The sequence below is a fragment of the Branchiostoma lanceolatum genome, chromosome 6 (assembly GCF_035083965.1).
Source record: "Branchiostoma lanceolatum isolate klBraLanc5 chromosome 6, klBraLanc5.hap2, whole genome shotgun sequence".
NCBI lineage: Eukaryota > Metazoa > Chordata > Leptocardii > Amphioxiformes > Branchiostomatidae > Branchiostoma > Branchiostoma lanceolatum.
In genome coordinates this window covers 5116110-5135485 of record NC_089727.1, presented here as the reverse complement: position 1 = coordinate 5135485, position 19376 = coordinate 5116110, and the positions used below count along the sequence as shown (strand labels likewise).

At 41.9% G+C, this 19376-nt stretch overlaps 3 protein-coding genes across 7 annotated transcripts; 1 reads left to right on the top strand and 2 right to left on the bottom strand.

The window, feature by feature from the left end:
* Positions 1–36: 36 nt before the first annotated feature.
* LOC136437290 (hydroxysteroid 11-beta-dehydrogenase 1-like protein) lies at positions 37–5789 on the bottom strand. 2 transcript variants are annotated; one of them, XM_066431811.1, is made up of 6 exons: positions 5651–5789; positions 3584–3714; positions 3310–3421; positions 2947–3159; positions 2133–2299; positions 37–1563 (listed from the first exon to the last, which is right to left on the bottom strand). In XM_066431811.1, the coding sequence occupies exons 1-6, from the start codon at positions 5748–5750 to the stop codon at positions 1372–1374; spliced, it is 915 nt and encodes a 304-aa protein (XP_066287908.1). In that variant the 5' UTR covers positions 5751–5789; the 3' UTR covers positions 37–1371. The 2 variants fall into 2 exon arrangements, with proteins under 2 accessions (XP_066287908.1, XP_066287909.1); XM_066431812.1 differs by lacking the exon at positions 5651–5789 and adding an exon at positions 5002–5157.
* A 304-nt stretch (positions 5790–6093) lies between these two features.
* LOC136437284 (hydroxysteroid 11-beta-dehydrogenase 1-like protein) lies at positions 6094–19243 on the bottom strand. Of its 4 annotated transcripts, none has more exons than XM_066431801.1 (6): positions 18989–19235; positions 9342–9472; positions 9108–9219; positions 8536–8754; positions 8062–8228; positions 6094–7158 (listed from the first exon to the last, which is right to left on the bottom strand). In XM_066431801.1, exons 1-6 carry the CDS (start codon positions 19155–19157, stop codon positions 6967–6969), a joined length of 990 nt encoding a protein of 329 aa, XP_066287898.1. In that variant the 5' UTR covers positions 19158–19235; the 3' UTR covers positions 6094–6966. The 4 variants fall into 4 exon arrangements, with proteins under 4 accessions (XP_066287898.1, XP_066287899.1, XP_066287900.1 ...); XM_066431802.1 differs by lacking the exon at positions 18989–19235 and adding an exon at positions 10032–10194; XM_066431803.1 differs by lacking the exons at positions 6094–7158; positions 8062–8228; positions 8536–8754; positions 9108–9219; positions 9342–9472 and adding exons at positions 15458–16388; positions 16949–17115; positions 17693–17911; positions 18036–18147; positions 18274–18404 and having other exon boundaries at positions 19103–19243.
* LOC136437292 (hydroxysteroid 11-beta-dehydrogenase 1-like protein) lies at positions 11471–15080 on the top strand. The gene is made up of 6 exons (XM_066431813.1): positions 11471–11601; positions 11827–11957; positions 12171–12282; positions 12561–12779; positions 12923–13089; positions 14858–15080. The coding sequence occupies exons 1-6, from the start codon at positions 11514–11516 to the stop codon at positions 15044–15046; spliced, it is 906 nt and encodes a 301-aa protein (XP_066287910.1). The 5' UTR covers positions 11471–11513; the 3' UTR covers positions 15047–15080.
* Positions 19244–19376: the final 133 nt, after the last annotated feature.

The window sequence follows — 19376 nt, the reverse complement described above, 5'->3', positions numbered from 1 at the left end:
TTGATATAATCAATCATCATTTGTTGGTATAATCCATTCAATCAATGTCGTAGAAAAATTTTATTCGGTCTGTTTGTCAAAATTATCAAGTACACACGAGCCATTTAAGTTCAAAGCAAGCCAAACTTTATTGAACGAACCTAGAACCTAGTCAATTCCATGTCACCGAGAGGGTTTTCAGGTAATATTGCTAGTGAGTTCAAACAATTTTAGATAAAAGATTATTCCAGTCAAAATAGCTCTAAATTGTTCAAACAATCAAGAATGAAAGTTTAAACATGTTTGAACTTATTTATATATGTTGGAACTATTTGGAAAGTAATTGCACAAATATCTCTTTATATAGAACAATTTTCAAACATCTATGTGATTGTTTCACTGTTCGAACATGTTGGAACAATTTGCATCATTTTTCAAATGGTAGATTTGGGTAATTGCCCCCATAAAAGTAGGTGCTAATCACACTCTATTGTCTGCCTCTGTATATTTTTAGATTTCACGTCTGGAGCTTTTGTCTTCAGGTGTCTATGTATGGCACCCAGGCCTAATCCCCTATACTTTGAAGGGATGTGTGAATTGCCCTGTTCCCATCCCACTGACCCAGTTAATACCATGTTGTTATAATGTTGGAACATGTAGGAACAAATGATTAACCTATTTTCCATCAGTTTCGAAAATAATACAAATAACATGTGCAATGTTAGAAATTTGTCTAACATGTTGGAACACAGCAGAAACTATTTAGAACATCACATGAATGTTGGAAATTGTTCTAAACAGTCACTTATCTCCCTTAGATTGTTACAAAGGTTTTACAAATGTTAGAACAAAAGGCAACAAGAACCCTCTCGGTAATGTGGAATCGACTCTAGTGCCTAAAGACAAGTGCAATGTTAGTGTTGTCTCCGTTGTCAAGGTAGCAGTAGTTGCCCTACATTGTATTCTTACTAGTCTGTATAACGCAAACTCCAGCTGTCCGGGGATTTCTGTCCCCTCCTCCTCCTTGGGCGGCTATGCGGTTACAGGGCGGCAAGCCGTTACAGGAGCTTGATTGAGTTCAGGCTATATTCTTACAAGATATATAGATATAGAGTTGCATACATATTTAATACAAGGACAAGTAGTTGCCGTACATTGTATTTCATACAATATATAGTAACTTGTATGTATATATATATATGATACAAGTGTGTCATTTATCTAGGCAAGTATACTATTAGTTTGAGCTACAGAAAGTACTGCCAGCTTTCTTACAATGTAATTCTACGCTTTTAAGGTAGTCTGTAAAATCTTTACAAATATTGAGACTTCATGAAGAAACCATATCAAAACCTATCCACGCATTGTTTTTTGCGCACTTAGCGCCATCACTCAGGGACTGAATACATTGAGTATGAGATAGTCCTGCAGCCAGCCTGGGAACATTCTGATTCGGGAGATCACCCAGGTGTAAGAAGGGACGTAGATCTCCCTGGTGCGGGTCGCCCCTCCACGGATAATGGTATAGGCCGTCTCTTTAACCGGGGCAGCCGTCTCCAGCATCTTCTCACCACCCGGCAGTTTCTGGAACACAGAAATGCATGAATTTTTTTATAAGCCCTGCCATGACACAGCACTAAAATCAATGTCTGCAAGCTCTATTGACATTTTCATTAGAAATATGAATTGTATTACTTAAGTCGTATTCTAAGCAAGTTCAACCCTCTCTCTGTTGTATATTCTACATGCTAAGAGTAGCCTTAAACAGAGGGCATGACCGTGGCGTGACATCACAAGCATATGATAGTTCTGTCAACAAAACGAGCCCCAGCTACACGCTTGATTCACAACAGGCAACTGCCGAATGTCTATCGTATGACGTCAAAACTCTTGACACTAGACAAACAGGACAAAAGATTTGGAAAAAAACGGACGTTCTGCTGCAATACCAAGGTCGGCCACCAGGAGGTCCAAAATCGACCTTGACCGTCAAGTCCACAACACCTACCCACATACCAAATATCATCACAATCCATCCAGAGGTTCTTTATAAGATATTGCGCCGGGCACACGCACACAAAAAGACCAAGACCTATAACTGAAGTTTTCATGGAGGTAATACACAAAGAAAAACAAATCGAACCACTGCGTACCTTGACCATTTCCTCCGCCCCTGCTGTCCGAATGAAGCCGGGAACCACGTAAGAGATGGACACGTCCTGCTTGGTTTTCATCAGCTCCACGCGGAGGGCACCGAAGAACCCGTCCAGCCCAAACTTTGCCGTCGTCATGTACGAAAAGTATGGGAATGTGATCTTCCCTGGAATGAGAGGATGGAGGTTCATTATACGTTGATGAAGGTTAGACATCCAGGTATTAAGATATGCCAAAAATAGTTACTCAAGCAACTGGATAAGATTTTGAAACAGACGTTTCAGACAGCATCCGCTATCTTTCGTCATGACTAAGGAAAGATCTGGCAGAACCAGGTTTATACTAAACCTCAGCTGAATAGATATGCATATATAGAAGTTCATTATGATGGTAATAGATCTATGGAGTTTTGATATCTATCTATAAATGTATTGATAGATGTTACAATACATCGATTTTCCGCCAGTGTGGCTGTTTTTCAAACTAATATACTCATATAAGACAAAATACAGTACATATAGATAACCAACGAATTACAAATTACACATAACCGTTCATACAATATAAACTTGTGTACGTCTCCGGCTACAGACATTCTATAAGTGTCAAATTTCATGTGGTATCAACAACTTTTATTGTAGTAACATGGTCAAATTTGGCCGACTGGATGTATGATAGAATTGCGAATATCCACTAACTACAATTATGGACAACTAATTATAAGCTGCACTCTTGACGTAAGTCTCGCTCTCTAAGAGCTTGGTCAGAAGCTCTATTGCCTGAGATTTGCTTCGAGGTTTCTTAAGATGTTACCTCCCAAGGAGCCCATGACCACGATGTGTCCGCTGCTCTCCTTCAGCAGAGGCAGGGCCAGGGAGGCCAGCCGGACGTAACTGATCAGGTTGATGTTTAAGAAGTCCGCGTAGAAGTCCATGTCTAGGTCCTGGTCCCATGTCTGTACGGGCTTTTCGCTAATGGGTCCAAAACTTGAGCCCGCATGATTCAACACAAGGTAGTCCAACCGCCCTTAAACAAATATAAGAAAATGATTAAATGAACAAAAAATCTTTATACATGTTGGCTTTGCAACTAAACACGAAATATGCTTCATTTCGGTACAACATCATTTATAAGAGGGTCCGGAATGGTAGAAACGCTATTTATCATGATATGTACCGAACTTCTCCTTGGCTGTCTGAATGGTTCTCTCACAGTCCTCCGCCTTCCCCATGTCCCCGGCCACGTAGTGCGCCTCCTGGGCACCCAGAGACTTCGCCTTGGCAACAACCTGCAAAGGGACGAGCATGGGAATTTAAAACGATATGCAGATGAGTTACTTGGAAAGTTTTGGCGAATTTACCTTGAACTATCTAGTATTTATACGGATTGTTTTGATGCAACAAGTCACAAAAGGTTGTTGGAAGGAATGAAAGAAAAGAAAAAAAGTCACCTCCTTCAGACGGTTCTCCCTCCTGGCTGTGATGAGGATCTTTGCTCCCAGCCGGGCGTACTGGTACGCCATCTCTTCCCCGATACCGGTACTGCATCCCGTGATGACGACAGTGGCTCCTCGTACGGACTCTGATATCAGTAGCAAGAGCCTGAGGTTAGATGTCACTAGTTCGTTTCAAATAATTAGGCCAAACGTCGATCAAGAGGCGTAATTAACCTCAGATATTATCACATACAAAGACAGAGTTATCATATTTCACTCCATGAAACAAGCAAACAAACTCCATACCACAGATATAGGAGTGAATATATATTGTTTTTTGTCATGTTTCTTCTCCTGTCAAATCTTCAAATCGGTTTATCTCTATTCAATATGATATAATCATGCCCTGTTCATATATCTACCTATGTAGGCCAGTTTATATACAACTCTATGCAAAAACGAGACAATGTTTTAAAATATACTATCCCGACGCAGCAAACAGTTATCAACATACTGTTCCAGAGTATTAATATGCATAGTTAGATTGACATTTATAAAGTAGATTAGTTCTTTATAATAGTAAGATGTTAGCAATAACTCAACTGGTTGTACAGGTTGTCATGCATTACTCTCCAAGCAGAGGACGGGTTCCGGCAGGATTTTTTACGTGTTTTTAGGCGTTTTTGTCGGGCTTTCTACTCTTTTTTTTTTTCTCTATAAACCCAGGTAGAGACTAGCCTCCGTTGCAGACTCTGAAGCGGCTTTTTGGGGGGCTAAATAATACACTTTTTGCAGCCACCCCGTAACTATCAGCCATCCTGTAACCATCAGCCGCCTAGGCTCCGTTGCAGACTCTGAAGCGGCTTTTTGGGGGGCTAAATAATACACTTTTTGCAGCCACTGTAACCATCAGCCGCCTAGGCGGCTGATGGTTACAGGATGGCTGATAGTTACGGGGTGGCTGCAAAAAGTGTATTATTTAGCCCCCCAAAAAGCCGCTTCAGAGTCTGCAACGGAGGCTAGGTAGAGACCAAAAAAATGAAAAAGTAGAAAGCCCGACAAAAACGCCTAAAACACGTAAGAAACCTTCCGGAACGCGTCGTCTGCTTGGAGAGTAGTCATATATTGTAACTGTTACAATTGTCGCGCAATAAAGTTCTCTCTCAATTATTCAGTTATCCCATCATGAACCCGGAAGTGGAACCCGGAAGTAGAATCCAGGATGTGATCTACTGTCTGAAAGTAAGATGTCCTTGGACCTTGATCCAGACTGCAACTATCAATATGAACCTACGACAGTTGGTGATCGGTATCTAGATACCCTCAAAATATCATAACTGTGAAAAGAACCGGCCCCTCCCATTTCTACGATCCTCATTTGCATGAATAATTGAATTGCAGGCGGCAATCTCCGTATTATCTACCCATATTACCTGGATCGAAGCCATCATAGCTCCAGTACACGCCGAGGCCTACTGCACCCAGCAGCACACTCAGACTGACCCACACTAGTCGTATCATGGTGTCCTTTCACACGTACAGGATCGTACAGACTATAGTTACATAACTTCACGCTGGCCAGGCTACTGGTCTTGACCGACCTATTCTGAAGGTGGTGGGGATAGTTTCTTTAAGAAAAAAGGGGATCTATCCAGAACTAGAAAGAAAGAACTTTTGATAAAGCTAAGTTCAGCATGGAAAGTTGGCTGTGGATTTAGATCAACGATCAGAGTTTGTCTATTCTTTATGCATATGTATTCATAACCCCCCAAAGCGGAATGGTCCGGTCCGTAGAGATGTGCATTACGTGTACTTCAAGGTGACCTTGGACAGGTAACAATGACAACAACAACTCTCACCTGTCCGTTCGTAGTCGCTCTATTAAAACCCTTGTTGACTTTGCTCCCAGCCCGTGAACCAGCGCCTATCACACGCCCAGGAATATAGCCCAATACATGTCCATGCTGTCATTCTTACCCTCGTACATGGTGATAACACATGTGTCAATTGCCAATAATCACGAACATACGTCAAATGTTTACGTAGGCGGTTACCTCTGATGATTCATCGCAAGCAACATACCTGGGTTGAAGTAATAATAGTCCCAGTACACATAAAGGCCTGTTGCAGCCAACAATGCACCACCAGTGGCACCACCCACTAGCCGCAACCAGGGTTCCATCGCACGCACAGACTACTTTTAAACGTTAGAAAACTTTCCCAGCTACTGGTCTTGACCGACCTATTCTGTGGGTTGTGGGGGACTATTTTCTTTAAGAAAAAGGGGGAGGTGATCAAGAAAGAAACAAACTTTTGATAAAGCGAAGTCCGGCATGAAAAGTCAGCTGTGAATTTGGAATTTTGGATCAATAATTAGATGACCAATGTTTATTCGTTATAGATACGTACTACTGACCCCTCTAAAAGTTAAATGGTTCGGTCCTTACACAAGCTGGCCTTTTGACAGGTGTGCATTACATGTGTACAAGGTGACCTTGGACAGGTAAGAATGACAACAACAACGCTTACCTTTCCAATCGTAATTGTTTTATTCCCTAGCACCAAAGACATAATGTCCTTGGTAGCACTCAGTTCCCCACCCTTCGGCTAGAGCATAAACAACTGCCAATGAATATATAGCCTAAGATCTGTCAGTACTGTATTTTTTACATTTGTACGGGATGATACGTGTGCAAGTCTTAAATGAGGATTTAATTTCGTCTTATAGTTTTCCTGCACATTTTCGAATAAATGGGTCTATATAAGCAATCATTTTGACAACAGACGTACTTATTCAACAGCATTGAAACGACATGTTAGTTTGTCTCTGGTCCGCACCACCGTTCATTGTCATCATTTCTTTTTATTGTGCAGGGACATTGAATCTTTGAAGGATTATATATATCAATCTAAAAAGCAACCAACCGATTTTGGTTACGATTTTGATTAAAAATAGAGATAGTTGTTAAGCAGTTAAGACTAGAACTGAGAAACAATGATTCTACAAGCTAGTTTTCTTTCTTCAAGTTGCTCGTGTTCCGTCTATTTAGAATGCATTAATGTGACTATATTCTATATGCATGCCGCAGACATATGTACAATGTACGTTTTATGGGCATCTATCCTAAAGGCGAATTTACTGAATTCTTAAATTATAGATAGAGAGCTGGATATCAAAAAGATCACAAAACTAAAGCTCACTGATGCTGACACTTTTTGTCAGCCAATCAGAGGACAGACTTTACCTAAAGAAAACGTTTAGGCGATTCGCTGATTGGCTTACAGCTGGTTAGGGGTCACGCTCACAAAACTGGAAACCTCAGTCCGGTGTGGCAGAGGTACTAGTATATTGTACAGGCCGCGGGCGAGGCTCTGCATAGGAGAATAGTTTTTGCACTTCATGGACTGAACAGATTTAGTATGAGATAGTCTTCCAGCCAGCCAGGGAACATTCTGATTTTGGAGATGAGCCAGGTGTAGGATGGGGCGTGGATCTCCCTGGTGCGGGTCGCCCCTCCACGGATAATGGTATAGGCCGTCTCGTTCACTGGGGCAGCGGCCTCCAGCATCTTCTCTCCGCCTGGCATTTTCTGGAACATAGAAAATTGTTTCCTTAAGTACTAGTATATCATATATATATAAGATGGAGTAGCAATTTAACCTGGCCAAGAACCGCAAGACAGAGGAAAGCTTGGAGTCTGACAAGGGAGGGGTTCCTCTAAAGGAGTGATAACACCCTGGAATGATGATGATGATGATATAATATATAAACCGTTTCCATTACCTGTTGTCTACCACCATAAGGCTACATGTTTTACTATAACTATAATCACAGAGCTTCAAACTAACGTTAGCGCAATAGTATGCTGCCGATTACATGTACATATTTCCAAACATGAGGTGGCATCATCAAGACATCTAACTAGGCCTTGCTATTAAAGTGGTTGCGGATAGTAGCATTCGGCAACAAATAGGGAGAATAATCGGGAAATGAAACCATTGTGGCCAAATTCCACTGCCAGTCCCTGTGGCCAGCGTAGTTAGTCTGGTTCAAACTAATATGTTCGGCATTCTTGATATCCATTGCAAGTGTGGCGGAGAACGGAGGGGACGGCTTAGGGCTTGACGACCTAGTATGTCCATGCCGTAGTTCTGTTATGAAAACGAGTCAAAACCACACAAACATCTGCTTGAGGATTTACACCTTGTAACCTCAGCATGAGTACACATCATATCATATCATGTCGTTGTTCGCCGAAAAACAGAGAAAACCAATCACATCATAGCCTCCGATGCAGACTCAACCCGGCTGTTTTCTTTTTCAAGTTATTGTTTTTATACTATCATTTTTTTTTCTTATTGCTGGCCGGGATAGAAAAATCTATCCCAGCCAGCAATAAGAAAAAAATATAATAGTATAAAAACAATAACTTGAAAAAGAAAACAGCCGGGTTGAGTCTGCATCGGAGGCTATCACATCACTGCTTACGTACCAGGACCATTTCCTCCACGCCTGCCGTCCGAACGAAGCCGGTCACCACGTAGGAGACGGACACGTTCTGCCGGGCCTTCACCATGTCCAACCGGAGGGAACTAAAGAACCCGTCCAGTCCGAACTTTGCAGTACTCATGTACGTGAAGTATGGGCCTGGAAGTTTCCCTGACGAGAAAAAATAAAATCAGCTAGTCAGTAACAATTTTCTTGAAAAACCTCATAGACAAACCAGCGGTAATTTTGTGCAAAATTGTTTTGTTTCTTGTAAACGATAGATTAAGTGATAGCATGTATACACTAGACTTAATGGTAGCTTAGATTTTCATGCTTGACTGTTTTGTCTCTACCCTAAGGCCTTGTTCGCCATAAACACTACATATATTTCACCTTTAGTCTTCTATGTATTAGTACAACTACTGCATTTAGTCCATGTGGAAAAGAACATGCAAGTAAAGATCATCATAAATTTTACCTCCCAATGAGCCCATGACCACGATGTGTCCGTTGCTCTCCTTCAGCAGAGGCAGGGCCAGGGAGGCCAGCCGGACGTAACTGATCAGGTTTATGTTCACGAAATCCGCGTAGAAGTCCATGTCTAGGTCCTGGTCCCACGTCTGTAACTTTGCCGCCCTTTCGTCGACGGACCCCAAACTTGAGCCCGCGTGATTCAGGACAAGGTAGTCCAGCCGTCCTAAAGTAAGAAATAAAACAAAATGGGCAAAATTATGTAATCAATGAGAAATTTTATGCAGAGTAGGTGATCATGAAATGTACAGGGTTACGAGGGAGCCTTTTGTTGGTGTTTGCTTTTGCTGTTTGCTTATTTGTTTGTTTTAATCTTTGTTTATTCATAAGAAGGTCATGAATGTACCAGAACGCCGCTTTTTATTGAGGTCATGAGGGAGGAGGTAAGGATCAGACAAAATCTAACAATCTAACTAAGATACAGATTACAGAGTTATAGTCCTAATAAATCTTTTAATTTTGAAATTAATATGACTTGCTGTAGGAAGACATCGATGAAACGACTTTTCGTGATCCTACCGAACTTTTCCTTGGCTGTTTGAATGGTTCTCTCACAGTCCTCCGCCTTCCCCATGTCCCCGGCCACGTAGTGCGCCTCCTGGGCACCCAGAGACTTCGCCTTGGCAACAACCTGCGTAGGAATACATGAATGTAAGAAGAATAGAGAGTATTTCGAAACTTTTCATTTAGACTATTTCGCGTAGTTGGTAGTCTTATAAACCATGAAATGTTGTTATAAGGAGGAAACGTCACCTCCTTCAGTCGGTTCTCCCTCCTGGCTGTGATGAGGATTTTTGCTCCCAGCCGGGCGTACTGGTACGCCATCTCTTCACCGATACCGGTACTGCATCCCGTGATGACGACTGTGGCTCCTCGTATGGACTCTGATATCAAGAAGAAAGTGCCGATAGTGACAAAACGATATAAAACACGCCATAAAAACGGTCGGTTATCAGTTTTATTGTATAATGGAAATAGGGAACAAATACAATTGTGACTGAAGATCGGCTATGGTAGCGAAACGTACGATAGCAGTAACAAAGCCATCACAAATTAAAAATCGAACAAAAACCAAAAAGGGATGATCTTGATCTAAATCTATGATAAGAATATGCTTTTTTTTCATAGCTGAACCAAACGATGATAAAAGTTCCCATCCTGAACCCGGAAGTAGTATCCAAGGTGTGATCTAGGGTTTGAAAGTAAGAAGATGTCCTTGTTGGGATAGACCACTTTAACATCCAACGTACTGCAGGCATTTCAAACAGTTTGGATCGAGACCTCATTAGATTGACGTTTATTGTAGACAGCTACGGGATGTAGCCTATGATACACTTAAAACAGCCTAAAATGCGAAAAGACTGCCCCTCCCCCTTTTAAGATCCTCACTTGCATTAACTCTAGGTGGATATCCCTGCCTTTATAGCGAACTACCCAACATACCTGGGTCGAAGCCATCATAGCTCCAGTACACACCGAGGCCTACTGCACCAAACAGCACAATCAGACTGACCCACACTAGCCGCATGACCATGTAATTCTATCGCACGTACGTACGTACAGTATACGTAGTTACAGAACTGCTACTGGTCTTGACCGACCTATTCTGTGGGGGCTAGTTTTCTTTGAGAACAAAGGGGAGGTAATCCTGGGAGGTAAAGCGAATTAAGTCTAGCATGATAAGTCATCTGTGGATTTGGAATTTTGGATCAGCAATCAGATGGACGGAGCCAGTTATTCGTTATAGATGTGTACTGCTGACCCCCCAAAACTTAAATGGTTCGGTCCATACAGAAGCGGTCCGACAGGTGTGCATTAACGTTACATATACTACAAGGTGACCCTGACATGTAAGAATAACAACAACAAAGCTCACCTGTCCAATCGTAGTCGTTCTATACCCTTGGCGACTCAGATCCCGGCCAGTCCACCATCGCGTAACACATGCCCTACTTGTCTATGTTGTCATTCTTACATTTGTACGTGGCAATACATGTACTGATTGTCATGAAGATTTTGTTCCGTCTTTTAGTTTTCCTGCCCAATTTCGAATAAATCGGCCAACACATTTGGTCATTTTGTCATCAGACTACTTGATCTTACTTGTTCAACAGCATTGCGACGACACGTCAGTTTGCCCCTGACATGCATCGACGTCCATTCTGATCTATCTTTCATTATGGAGTGACATGGAATTTCCAAGGTCAATTAAGCAAACAACCACGGATTTAGTGTAATTTTTAAGTGACAGTTAAACCTAAAGATGGTATGAACATAGTGAGGGCTCGAGCATTTTCCTTGCATGCTTCAAGTGGGTTGAGTTCCGTTTGTTTACAATGTGGCTATTCTATATGCATGCCATACGTCCATGCATGCATATGTACGTTTTTATGGGCAACGGTGCATGAATGAAATGTAAGAATAGATAGATAGAGGCAAATGTGTTCGGTTGATTTTCTGCTCACAGAGTCTCGTTTGTATGTCCATTATCATTATACTAATATCTCGCAGGGAGACTAGATGTGCGAGTCTGATGATATGTGTAAGGTCTAGAAATAGAATTCTTTTGACTGGATGTAGACCAACCGCACCTGAGTCCCCATTGTTTCTTTGTTGTTACCTGTCTAGTTAGGGTCATTGACCTTTTTTCACGGACTGGGCCACTTCAATCGAAAAGGGGTAAAATATCATAGGATTGTACCAGTTTTCGGAGGAAAAGCGGAATGTAGCAATGATTTTAAGTTACCCAAAGGACACTTCCAACTTGAAACAAAATGTAGGTACAAGTGACGTTGACTCAACAGCTTTCCACTGCCAGATCTAGTCACCACGACGCCCCCCCCCCCTTTCCCGCCCAAACGACACGTCCGGTAGCTGTCGTCATGTCAAGTTGAAGAACTACACCCATACACCGTGATATGCAAAATGTCGCGCCTAGTGTGGGGCAGTCTGGGCGTGTTGCTGGGTGCAGTAGGCCTTGGCGTGTACTGGAGCCGTGATGGCTTTGATCCAGGTATGCTAGTTAGGGCAATGTTCCAGGTGTTGATTGAGCTAAACAAAGTTAGCTTCTCTCATATGTGACAGGACAAGCAGAGAGGGGAGGGGCAAATGGGCACTACCTGTCGCATTGAGTATATAGAAAAAAATGCAACATAGCAACATTCTGGAAGACACAGGTATACACCGGGCGTTTCTGTTTGTTGTAAGCATTGACGTTTAACCGCGTTTTCTTCCAAAGAGTCTATTCGAGGAGCCACTGTCGTCATTACTGGCTGCAGTACCGGTATCGGCGAAGAGATGGCGTACCAGTACGCCCGGCTGGGAGCAAAGATCCTCATCACAGCCAGGAGGGAGAACCGACTGAAGGAGGTGACGTTTTAATCATACGTTCTTAACCCATCGGACGTTAATATTGGTGATAAACTTACTACAATGTCCAGTGTTAGGACTACTACAATATGCTATGTAGAATTTGTTTTATCTGAAAAAAAGCACCAACTTGTACATGTGCATGTCAGTGTATGATTTCTTCTATCTGTTTCTTTGAATATCTTGCTTACCCGTTCCTCTTCTTCTGTTCAGGTTGTTGCCAAGGCAATGTCTCTGGGTGCCCAGGAGGCGCACTACGTGGCCGGGGACATGGGGAAGGCGGAGGACTGCGAGAGAACCATTCAAACAGCCAGGGAAAAGTTCGGTAGGGAGACACTGATGGGTTCATCCTTACGTACATGTAATCTCCAAGCAGATCTATCAGTGGCCAGGCAGTACTAGTATCAAAAGGGCCAACCAGTACCAAAAGGTGGCCCTTTTGATACTGCCTTGCCACTGATAGATCTGCTTGGAGATCACTTAATGATGGACTAGAAACGATTGTATTGGCTTTATATTGGATATTTGCCGTACAAACAAATTAATCAAAATAAGCAAACCATAAGTTGTGGCAACATTTTTGTGTTCCCTTTCATTCTACAGGCCGATTGGACTATCTAGTCCTTAACCACGTCGGGTCAAGTTTTGGTTCAGTAAGTAAATTGGCCGAAAATTTGAAGTTTTGGGAGGACAACCCGGATATGGAATTTTTCGTGGACTTCATGAACGTGAACCTAATCAGTTACGTCCGGCTGGCCTCCCTGGCCCTGCCTCTGCTGAAGGAGAGCAGCGGACACATCGTGATCATGTCTTCTTTCGGAGGTAAAATTCGTCTTTGTGAATATGTCGTACGTACAGTTTTTCCTAACTTTCTTTGTGAAAATTAACGTGTTTAAAACACGATGCACATGTATGTGTAGACCGTAGCTTACATGGACGATCTTTTTGCTCTCTTTTCTACACAGGAAGGATTCCGACCATGTATTTCTCGTATGGAAATACCGCAAAGTTCGCACTGGACGGGTTTTTCAGCTGCCTTCGGGCGGAACTGAAGAAAGCTGGCCGTAACGTGTCCGTCACGATCGCCATGCTAGGCTTGGTGCACACACCAAACGTCGAGACGATTATGAAGGTAAGCATCAAGAAGCGAGAAGAAGTTGAACCTGTACCATGTTTAAATTTGTCATTGTAAGATACTGTAAATGCATTTAAGTTCCCATGGTTTTTATTTCGGAGTAGGAAGAAAAATGGTGTGTTCGCGGTGGTTTTAACCCTCAAACCACCGTAGCTTTTTTACGACTAATCCTACCGTATGGGGTCAAAACTGACCCCACAATGTTTTCTACAAATATAGCTTTATTGGTGACTATTATTGTGGTTTGTATATATGTATAGTTTAAGTAATCTATAAGGGACAGTTTGACATGATTAGATGTGAAAAATGTCTGCTCATTATCATAATTTATGCAAAAAAAGGGAACATCGTCTTTTGCAACTAAAGCTATTCAGACAAGCGGGCTCTTTTGAGGCCTGCGCCAACACTTGATGTCATATAGCATCTGAATGGCTTACGCTAGAACAACCAAACTTGGTCACCTTTGCTAAAATTTCGTTGGCAACAATTGTTATTTAATGAAATATCTAATCAATGTTTTAATGTTGCTATGGCAACCGGTTTCTTAGAGCCATATTTGGAAAAAGTCGCTAATTTTGGATTTTACAATGTAATTCTAGGGCTATCTTTTTAAACTACACTAATTTTCTTACATCAATACCAACCAATTTAATTCACTATCACTTTTATGATTTATTATTCATAATTTATGCATATTTGATTACGTCATCGGTCAAAATCTAAGATGGCGGATGATATAATTAGATTAGCTGTAACCGGCTATTTCAACCTCAATTTCATCATCACCATGATTATTCAAACAGAAACAATCTTAATATAAACGTTTTGGTCCATTTCTATTGTGTTATCAGGTTATATGATGAAAAAAATGCATTTAAAATAATTCAACATGGCGGAACCAAGATGGCGGATTTCGCTAGTGTAACGTGATATGAATGTAATTTCTATGACGTCATTTTGACGTCGTACCTGTTGCCATCAACACATAACGTCTTTGGATATATTATGATTTATCATACATAATTTCTGTTTAAGTTTTATCGTGTAACTTTAAACTATATGGAAATACCCAATTTGTTGATTTTCGTCAATAAAATCACATAAATGACGTCATAATACGTCGTAACTTCATTAATCTTTACGTTCATTTAGAAAATTTGTTTTTTTAACGTTTCTACGAAATTATATTTTGTAACTATGATCATGATAACCCTTATCATACATGTTACTAGATGACAAGTGTCAAACAATAGGGAATATGACTGCAGATTTTGCTGGGGTCAGTTTTGACCCCACTGGACCATGCGTAAACTTTCTAAAATAACTTAATCAACAATGGGCCAATCTCGGTAAAAACTTGTGAGAAGTTATAAGACATATATACAAACAAATTTATTGAAGGAATTTCGTTTTCGACTCGAAATGTCAAAATGGCACATGTTGATATACGCCTGGGGTCAGTTTTGACCCCATACGGTGGTTTGAGGGTTAAGTTCACGCTTGAAACAATAGTAGCGCTACAGTGGACAAAAAGTTTCGCGGTGGTTTTAAGTTCACGCTGAAAGTTCACCGCGAAAGAAAACCGCGAAAGAAAACCACCGTGAATATTTCTGCACTTACGGTATACCTGCTGAGCGACCTAACATATACATTTGGCAGGTCGCGCAATGAATTTCATAGATAGAGAACGGTTGCTCGGTCCAATGGAATTTTTTTTATGACGATTGAAGAATGTCAATGACTGTTTTGAACTGTTGCACCGCAGAAAACAGGAGACGAGGCCGCGCTGGCTATGGCGGCTCCGTTAGACCAGACAGCCCTGGCCGTCATCCGAGGAGGGGCGACCCGTGCCAGGGAGATCTACTATCCCTTCTACTCCTGGCCCATCTCCAACATCAGACGTCTACCGGCTTTCTTAGAGGACTACATGGTCCTGAACGTTCTGGCCCCATGATACAATTCATGCTTTGGCTTGTTATTTGCTAACACAAGAAATGAAGTGGGCTTTAACGACACCCTGCATGCCTAAAGCATTGCATATATATTCAAACAATGTCACAATTTGATACGCCGGTTGAATGACTACGCAAATTAGCATATGTGGCAAAATTTAGAATTCAACAAAGTATGTTAGTTACCAATGGTACTATAATTACATTTGCATATCATACGTATATCCGTGTGTGTGTTGTATGGGTTCTGTTAACTCATCAAAGAAAAAAGGATACTATATTTTGTTGTTGGCTGTGTACCGATTTGTTTCTCCTCTGCCACTGATCTTCCGTGGCTTTCGGACCGCAGTTGTACATTGCCTTACCTCGCCCCCCCCCTCACCCCCGATGATGATGATGATGAGGAGGAACAATGAATGAATGAAGACCTTTATTGCACTGTTTTGCCACACTTGGCTAAGTACAGGTCACAACAGGACAAACATGTTAAACAGATACAGTTGGTAGATACAAAATAAAACTGTCGTTAGATGAACTCCTCGCTTGTCAGCTATAGTAGAGATAAAGGAACAAATATGATTCTTGATAGGAGGTTTGTCTAGTTCCATTAGGAAAATGAATATTTTCAACATTACTTAAGTGTCTGAAATAGGGAAAAAGGATTTGTACAAGCCTATACATTTATTTTGTTGTTGTTATACAACCTACATTCTATCAAAATGGCATTCATCCTCAACTCTATTCAAATTACAATATTTACATAATCTTTGCGGGTATATCTTCCGATTATATCATTCAAAACGCACAAGTATGACCAAAAAAACAACAAAATACACAAAGCTTAAAAGCTAAGTGTTCACAATGGTAACAGTTAGGACTAAGTCGTCTATAGCACATCTCCAAGAGATTGAAATTCAGGGATATTGCAGTACATGATAGTATTGTAGTATTATAGCAGTACCCTTTTTGTTCGACTTACTATATGGTAATTTGTACATAGATTAATCAAGGAAAACAAAGTATGTGAAGTTTTGAGCATGTGAAATCAAACAGCAATGTTTTGCAAAATACGTTTTATTCAGAAGTTACCAGATACGCTGTAAGCAACGGAATAAACGCATACGTTTACAAACCATTGCGTGAATGGCATTACATAGCTAAAGCGTCTTGGATCAAGTAATCCTCTAAGAAAGCCGGTAGACGTCTGATGTTGGAGATGGGCCAGGACTGGTAGAAGGGGTAGTAGATCTCCCTGGCACGGGTCGCCCCTCCTCGGATGACGGCCTGGGCTGTCTGATCTACCGGAGCCGCATAAGCCAACATGTCCTCCCCTCCTGGTATCTTCTGTAATAGACCATAAAAATCACTAAGCCGGTGCCAGGGCATTCTCTAAGCAGATACACAGTTCCAGGTTGTTTTATATGTGAATTTCTAAGTTTCGTACTTGATGGTGCAGAGGATTTGTTATATTCGGTTCCTCATGGAAGATAAAAAAGATACATACATGACTACAGAAATGTACCAAGGGTTGCAAAAGGCGTTCAAAATAACCAGAGTTATGCATCTACTTGAAGGTAATAGTTTAAATGTCTACCACCCAAAATCATGACAATAGCTTGTCCAGAAAACGGAATATAAAAATCGGAAGTTGTGCTGCAGTACCAAGAAAAGTCGCAAGGAGACCAACATCTAATTATTTCTTAGATAGGACAAGACCTAACCACATATCAAATATCATGACAACCCATCCATAGCTTTTTGAGCTATATGCTGTTCAACTACATATACATTCAGACACACATGCATACATGCATAAATACATACAAACATGCATACAAACAAACGCTACCAAAAACCTTTTCTTTCTCGGCGAAGGTTGTGCGAAATCATTAGTCGATCCCTACCTTAAGCATTTTCTCCGTGGCCTCTGTGCGAACCATACTGAGGACGGCTAGCGTGACCGACACGTTACGGCCAGCTTTCTTCAGCTCCGCCCGGAGGCAGCTGAAAAACCCGTCCTGCGCGAACTGCACCGCGTTGGCAGGAGAATAAGACATGGTCGGGATCTTCCCTGTGTGGAAAAGCACAAAATAAGGCAACAAAATCATACAAAAGGTTATATATGTACAACATGTTTTATCCCATACCTAATATTAACATTAGTTTCACGATATGTTTTATGAGAAAAAAGAAGAAGCATATAGGTTAGACAGAGTATAGCATAGACAGAACATAACGTAGTTTTCTTATCGTACGCTAGTTATCTACCTTAATGCGTTTAAAGGTTGGGCATGATTATGAAATGAACTTCATTGGCATTGCCATTGATATAACTACAGAGTGAAACTATTTTTACGCTTCCTAAATTCCGTACTTCTTTCACCGACAAGTAGTGACGAATCATCCGTCAGCCTTATATAGTGTTTGAACAACGTATGATTTCCATAAGGAACGTTAATAAAAAAAAGGCACGTACATGCAAACATCACTATTTAGATGTATTTATTTATTTATTCAGATTTACCATATGTGTGGAATGATTGACATAACAGGTGACTATCACCTTTTCAAGATGTCAACCCAGACCAGACTGTAAGGTTTGACCATCGCACATCGGGGCATGCCCCTAATCTTTTTCGAAATTTTACCTGCATATGATGACATAACCACGATGTGTCCACCGCCCTCCTTCAGCAGAGGCAGGGCCAGGGAGGCCAGCCGGACGTAACTGATCAGGTTCACGTTCATGAAGTCCACGAAAAAGTCCATATCCGGGTTGTCCTCCCAAAACCTGAAGTCTTCCGCCCATGTGCTGATGGACCCAAAACTTGACCCGGCGTGGTTCAGGACTAGATAGTCCAACCGTCCTACAGAATTAAACGGAACACATGTCTATACGTTCAAATCGTTTAATTTTCAGACGTTCTGTTTTTAATTCATTGAAGTGTACAATATAAAACATATCCTCCCTCGCTTTCGCTGCTTTCTTACCGAACTTCTCCTTGGCTGTTTGAATGGTTCTCTCACAGTCCTCCGCCTTCCCCATGTCCCCGGCCACGTAGTGCGCCTCCTGGGCACCCAGAGACTTCGCCTTGGCAACAACCTGAAATAGAATCCGAACGGGTAAACAATTAGAGAGACGGAAATGATAGCTATTGTTTCGTCTAAAATGTACTTAGAATGCTGTAGGAATGTTGCCAAGTGGGAAAAGTAAGAAAGAAGACGTTACCTCCTTCAGACGGTTCTCCCTCCTGGCTGCGATGAGGATCTTTGCTCCCAGCCGGGCGTACTGGTACGCCATCTCTTCACCGATACCGGAACTGCAGCCTGTGATGACGACTGTGGCTCCTCTGATAGACTCTAAATGGAAGACGAGCACGGTTTGATGCTTACAAAACACTGATAAATCGTGAGCGCACAAAATGTTTAATTCATGTGCGTCTTTTAAGAAAAAGTCCTATAAAATTCCATTTGGCCACAGGTGCAATTCGTACAGTTGCCGGAATGCACAACCCGGAAGTGAAAGCCGCCACCAATCTTCTATAATCTTACACGACTTGTTACAAAGCAAAGGGTTTCTGTACAGTTTAACATCATCCACAGCTTTGCACCGAGTGTTCAGCATCTACTATAGACCCCTGACCCTTTCCCCTGACCCAATATAATGTCAGTGACTTCGTCATGATGCAAGGTTTCCGGGTCCATACTGACTCCGATGTGTGACACCGTGTTGTTGTGTATACACTGCATAATAGACCCTGTACAGCTACGTTGGAATTGCCTAGGAATGCATATAAAAGCAATGCCTGTGGCTCAATCATAGTTTGCCCCCCTTCCCCACTGTCGCGACGGTCACTGAGATCACTGACAATTAAGTAAACTTGAAGATGAATTCGGTACGCCGTTTGCCCTGTTCAAACCCCGGAACTATTGACCCAACATACCTGGATCGAAGCCATCACGGCTCCAGTACACACCGAGGCCTACTGCACCCAACAGCACACCTATACTGCCCCAAACCAGCCACGACATCATCTGCATTGTACTCCAGTACACACCGAAGCCTACAGTAGCAAACAGCACACCCAAACCACCCCACGCTAGCCTGGACATGTTCTCAATTGCTCTGTCAGGGTCACACACATCGGACTCGTAAGCGTTCTGTCGGTCGAATCACGGTCCAGAAGCGTATGATAACATAGTATGGGGCCACGGAAGGGAGCGGGGGAAGGACTTGTTGAGTCAACCTTTTTGCCATGTACATACACTGCTTACTTCAAGTGGGCTGCGGTGATGTTGTTTAGATACCGTGAAAGGGCTGGCTGAAACCAC

Excerpts from the sequence above, each read along its gene's own strand:
- LOC136437290 (XM_066431811.1), bottom strand. The coding sequence starts at position 5,750 with ATGGAACCCTGGTTGCGGCTAGTGGGTGGTGCCACTGGTGGTGCATTG. Across the intron at positions 3,422-3,583 it reads GGGAGAACCGTCTGAAGGAG|GTTGTTGCCAAGGCGAAGTC; the intron begins GTGACTTTTTTT and ends GTCCCTTTGCAG. Across the intron at positions 1,564-2,132 it reads GGGCGGAGGAAATGGTCAAG|AAACTGCCGGGTGGTGAGAA; the intron begins GTACGCAGTGGT and ends TCTGTGTTCCAG.
- LOC136437292 (XM_066431813.1), top strand. The coding sequence starts at position 11,514 with ATGTCGCGCCTAGTGTGGGGCAGTCTGGGCGTGTTGCTGGGTGCAGTA. Across the intron at positions 11,958-12,170 it reads GGGAGAACCGACTGAAGGAG|GTTGTTGCCAAGGCAATGTC; the intron begins GTGACGTTTTAA and ends TCTTCTGTTCAG. Across the intron at positions 13,090-14,857 it reads ACGTCGAGACGATTATGAAG|AAAACAGGAGACGAGGCCGC; the intron begins GTAAGCATCAAG and ends GTTGCACCGCAG.
- LOC136437284 (XM_066431799.1), bottom strand. The coding sequence starts at position 19,157 with ATGTCCAGGCTAGCGTGGGGTGGTTTGGGTGTGCTGTTTGCTACTGTA. Across the intron at positions 18,148-18,273 it reads GGGAGAACCGTCTGAAGGAG|GTTGTTGCCAAGGCGAAGTC; the intron begins GTAACGTCTTCT and ends ATTCTATTTCAG. Across the intron at positions 17,912-18,035 it reads AACAGCCAAGGAGAAGTTCG|GACGGTTGGACTATCTAGTC; the intron begins GTAAGAAAGCAG and ends TTAATTCTGTAG.